At 36.6% G+C, this 4,308-nt stretch overlaps 1 protein-coding gene across 1 annotated transcript in view; it reads left to right on the top strand.

Annotated features, from left to right (window-relative positions):
- The window catches only part of LOC104280039 (transcription factor RFX4-like), a gene marked incomplete at its 3' end in the record, with an annotated part of 14,428 nt that extends 11,917 nt beyond the window's left edge, over positions 1-2,511 (top strand). The window contains exon 4 of the mRNA XM_009877567.1: positions 2,388-2,511. Within this exon, the coding sequence (XP_009875869.1) occupies positions 2,388-2,511 (124 nt within the window). The remainder of the gene's footprint in view (positions 1-2,387) is intronic.
- Positions 2,512-4,308: the final 1,797 nt, after the last annotated feature.

Here is a 4,308-nt window from a genome sequence, read left to right on the forward strand (position 1 = left end):
ACATCCTAACTGGGGAAACTATGCGAGTGTGAATTTAACTCTTAAAGCATGAGTGTACCAACACCTAGTATCCTGTGCTTATCCCATGGTCCTGTGTTCATTATTATCTGTAAAGCTCTACCTTGCTAAACACTTGGCTCTGAATTGTTCATGATTATTTCATTGGTGATTTGACTGACCAAATTGTAAGTGTGAAACTTTATTTTACCTCAGTTGGTGGGGTTGGGGTGTGTATCTACTTCTCCAAACACAGAATTATTCAAAGCACGGACAGCCTAATTCCATGCAGTTTGGTGGCATACAGAGGAGGTGCTCTGAATAATAACAGTATTGTGACAGTAAAGTCCATAAAACTATTCTATTTTTCTTTTGTAAAAAGAAGTAAAGAGGAGGAAGGTAAAGCCTTGCCAGGTAATGGATTCTCCCCAGGTTAGTAATTTCTTAGAAATTATTGTAACGCATCAAAATTAATCTGTTCTAGAATCCTTTATGTGATTAGCAATGGTTAACATCACAGTTGTTCATATCTAAAACCAAGTCTGCAACTACACTACGGACTTGACTCTGTTATAGAATAATCTCATTTAATCTAGAAGTATGTAAGTGCATAAAGGGGGAAACAGTAATAGGGACAGATAAAATTGTCATTCCTGTGGAAGGATTAGGGGTTTTATTGCTACACTGTAGTGGTACAAAAGGTGTCATTGCGAACTACTGGATTTCATATGGCTTTATTAGGACATTTAAAATGTTATATATATATATATAGATATATTATTTGTGATAATGATTTGTTAGGTAGAAGATTGAGTTCATTATCTTTCTACAATACCACAGAATGAAGCTGGATTCAAAATATGATAAAGTTGTTAAATAAAAGACAGGAAAATAAAAGAAGTGGAGCAAGATGGGGTTTTGATCATTAAAAAAAACCTTCAGGTATAATGGAGCATTGTTCAGTGTCAGACTAATGACTCTCTGTGAAAGAGAGAAGAAAAAGGGAAAAATTCATCAGATATGAACAGAAATAATTAACTGCTTTTCTTTCTGTCCTGTCTTGGTCATGGAAGCTGACATTCCAATTAGTAGCTATAGTGTACAAACGAACTCTCCAGGTTTTGAAAGGAGGTTTTGTTAAAGTGCTATGAATTTGAGGAAAGATGCCACAATGATATTTCTGTGGAATCCAAGGAAGAATAGATGTTGCCCATACAAACCAATCCCATTCATCTAGCTAGATATCTTATTAAAATAGTTTGCAGTCACAAATGATCATGATAACTGAAATGGAAGGTAGGTAGGTCTTGAAAATGGCAAGGAAGGAGAAAAACCAAATGTTTGGAAGGTGTTCTACAGTTATCAAATGACAGGGGGTTATTTACTGTAAAATAGGAGAGTTTTGAGAATATGTATTAATTTTCTAATACACTTCAGAGGAAATTGCACCTACCTTTTTCTCCCAGCCAGCAAGACAGACAAGCAGGCATGTAACTATACATGCGTATGAGTGACACCATGGCTGACAAGATTAATTATGGTTTAAAGATAAGTGTGCACGTAAATACCTCTTGAACTTTGTTGGATCAACGATCATAAAAATGTTATTTCAAAGGAATGTTTCTTCTAATCTATAGCTTTATAATGAGCTCAGTTTCAGATTTTAAAGATGAAGCTTGTGCCTGTTCATGTATTTGATGAACAATCTAAAATTTTATAGCTCTGTGTTTGCATGTATAAATGAATCGTATATAGTTTCTACAGAGGAGAGGAGTATGATACTTTGCTATTTTATTCAGCATTGTATTCAGATCGTGGACTCATTTTTTCACACTGTCCATCAGCAATAGCAAAAAAAGCATTATACAGATACGATTTTGTGCACACGCTTGAATATTTGCAAATAACTTGCTTTAGTCACATCTGTTTCCTCAAGGTAAGGGATTTTGCAGCGGGACAAGACTGAAAAGACTGTCATGGACTAAAGTTGAACTGTTGACCTGTCCTGTAAAGAATAAGAGAGTGCTTCCTCTCAGTGAATGTTTGTTGTTCTATAGTTGTACATATATGTGTTTACTGCAGGATGGTTTTAGGATATGACAGGATACTAGTATATTTTTTTCCCTAAATATAATGCTTTGGAGCATGGTCAAAACTCAATATCCCTTTGTGTTAATCTCAGTCTATGTTTTTGACAGCAAATACGAACCAAACTGGAACGAGTATTATGGAAGTGAATCAGAAGGAGCACTTAGGAACAAAGCAGAGAAAATTTAGTAGACAAGCCAAAGCCAGAATGTTTGGTCTTAAAGATGCAGCTTTGCATACTGTTTACCATACAGGACATCCAACATACTTGCAGTTCTCTCTGTTTGATATTTGCTTTTAAGGCTGGAGGAGAACTATGAGATTGCAGAAGGTGTTTGCATTCCTCGAAGTGCTCTCTACATGCATTACTTGGACTTCTGTGAGAAAAATGACACGCAACCTGTTAATGCCGCCAGCTTTGGGAAGGTGAGTCTAAACAGCAGTATGATGTCTTGAGTTCCTACCTGGTTCAGGTGAATTTGGATTATTGAAAAGAATTAATCTTCATTTGCCATTACAGATAGAGGTATGTGAATGGAATCTCTTATGTATCCGAGTTATTGGACAAAGTCTAAAATTTTAAGTATTTTGATGATCAGAATAATTTCTAAACATGACTGAGCTCCAGAATACATTAATTTTTTTGATCACTTCAGTCCCCAGCCTGGCTGACAGTGACGTAGTATACAGTACTGGCAGCTGGGAAGTCGAGTACGAGCCAGTAGAAACACATCTGCACTGTGATCTGCACTGCTTTAACAAAAATATATATAAATAAAATTAGAAGGGCAAAATGTCAGAGCTTGTATATGGCATTCTTGTACGCATGATACAGAGAACCATGAATTAACTGTATCAACCCACACTGGTCGACTCACACAGCGGAGTATAGTGCCTCCAGATGTGAAAGTCCAGAAAGCACCTAATGGCATTTGTGTGGCACTGCAGGTACTGGCTAGGCTGCCAGTTACCTTTGCACTGTGATTCCTTATGCTTCCACTTTCCAGTTCAGCTTCAGTAAGAGTCACTGTGGTTAACTCCAGACTCACAGTGGAGATGTGCTTTTAGCACAGAGGCAGCTGCGCCTTGTCCAGATGTAAGCAGTCAAGCTCTTAAGCTAGACACTGCTAGCAGATGTTAACAGCTGGATAGGATGTTACATAAAGTTCATATCTTGGATTTGTTGATCAGATGATGCTTTCCTCTCAATTTATTCTCAGTGAAAAATAAGATAATATTTATATATTTTAAATTTTTTATTTAAAAGTGAAATTTACTACAGAATGTATCACAGGCCTTTAAAATTTGTAGACTGTGAAAAAAAACAAGCTGTAGAGTTTGCCACTGATTTTGAAATGCTTGCAAGCAAGCATCTGAACCTGATTGTCCTGCAAGCTATTCTCTTCTCGTGTTTGCAATATTTATTCTACAGAAATGCTGAATATTCTAAGGGAAAAACCTTTCTAGGATAGGTGCCTGCGTAAAAGAGGTGGTGAAGGAGAAGAATGTATTCAACGAGGTGTCATTTGCTATAATGTTTCTTTTCACTGGCAGTTTAGCTAGGGAAGTGGAATCTACCATGTTGAAACATTACTGTTTGTTGTGTCTTGAAGATCTGCATAGCTCAGTTGATTCTGTGTAAGATTTCTATTTAAATACACTGCATAAGTGTGAACGAAATTGTTAATTGTACATATTGCTACAAAGTGATAAGTATAGTGGCAACATGTAATTTAGGAATAGTGAGAACAAGAAACAGATTTCATGCAGGTTAACGTTTGGAACATGGGTAAAATTTACACAATGTTACTTTTGCGGCTGCTAAAAAAATTCTGTAAATTGTGAGGTGTAAGTATTCTGAAATTATTTTATCTGAACATAAATTTAACAGGGACTTCATCTATTTTCTTTGTGTGACAGTCTTGTTAAACTGTATATTACTCCATCCTCTTTCTCCCCTGCCCCTTGTGTAAGACCTGTTCATTGGTAGGGTTGACCAAGCAGGACAGGTACAGTGTCTTCTGTCCAAAAATCATGGCGTTCCAATGTGTTTTCCACATGAGGGAAACAGTAATAGGGACAGATAAAATTGTCATTCTTGTGGAAGGATTAGGGGTTTTATTTCTACACTGAAATGGTACAAAAGGTGTCATTGTGATCTACTGGATTTCACAATGGTGGTCCAAGTGTTTTCCACTTGACCACGGTAAAGTCATAGAATCA

Source organism: Apaloderma vittatum, unplaced genomic scaffold, assembly GCF_000703405.1.
Source record: "Apaloderma vittatum isolate BGI_N311 unplaced genomic scaffold, ASM70340v1 scaffold6251, whole genome shotgun sequence".
NCBI lineage: Eukaryota > Metazoa > Chordata > Aves > Trogoniformes > Trogonidae > Apaloderma > Apaloderma vittatum.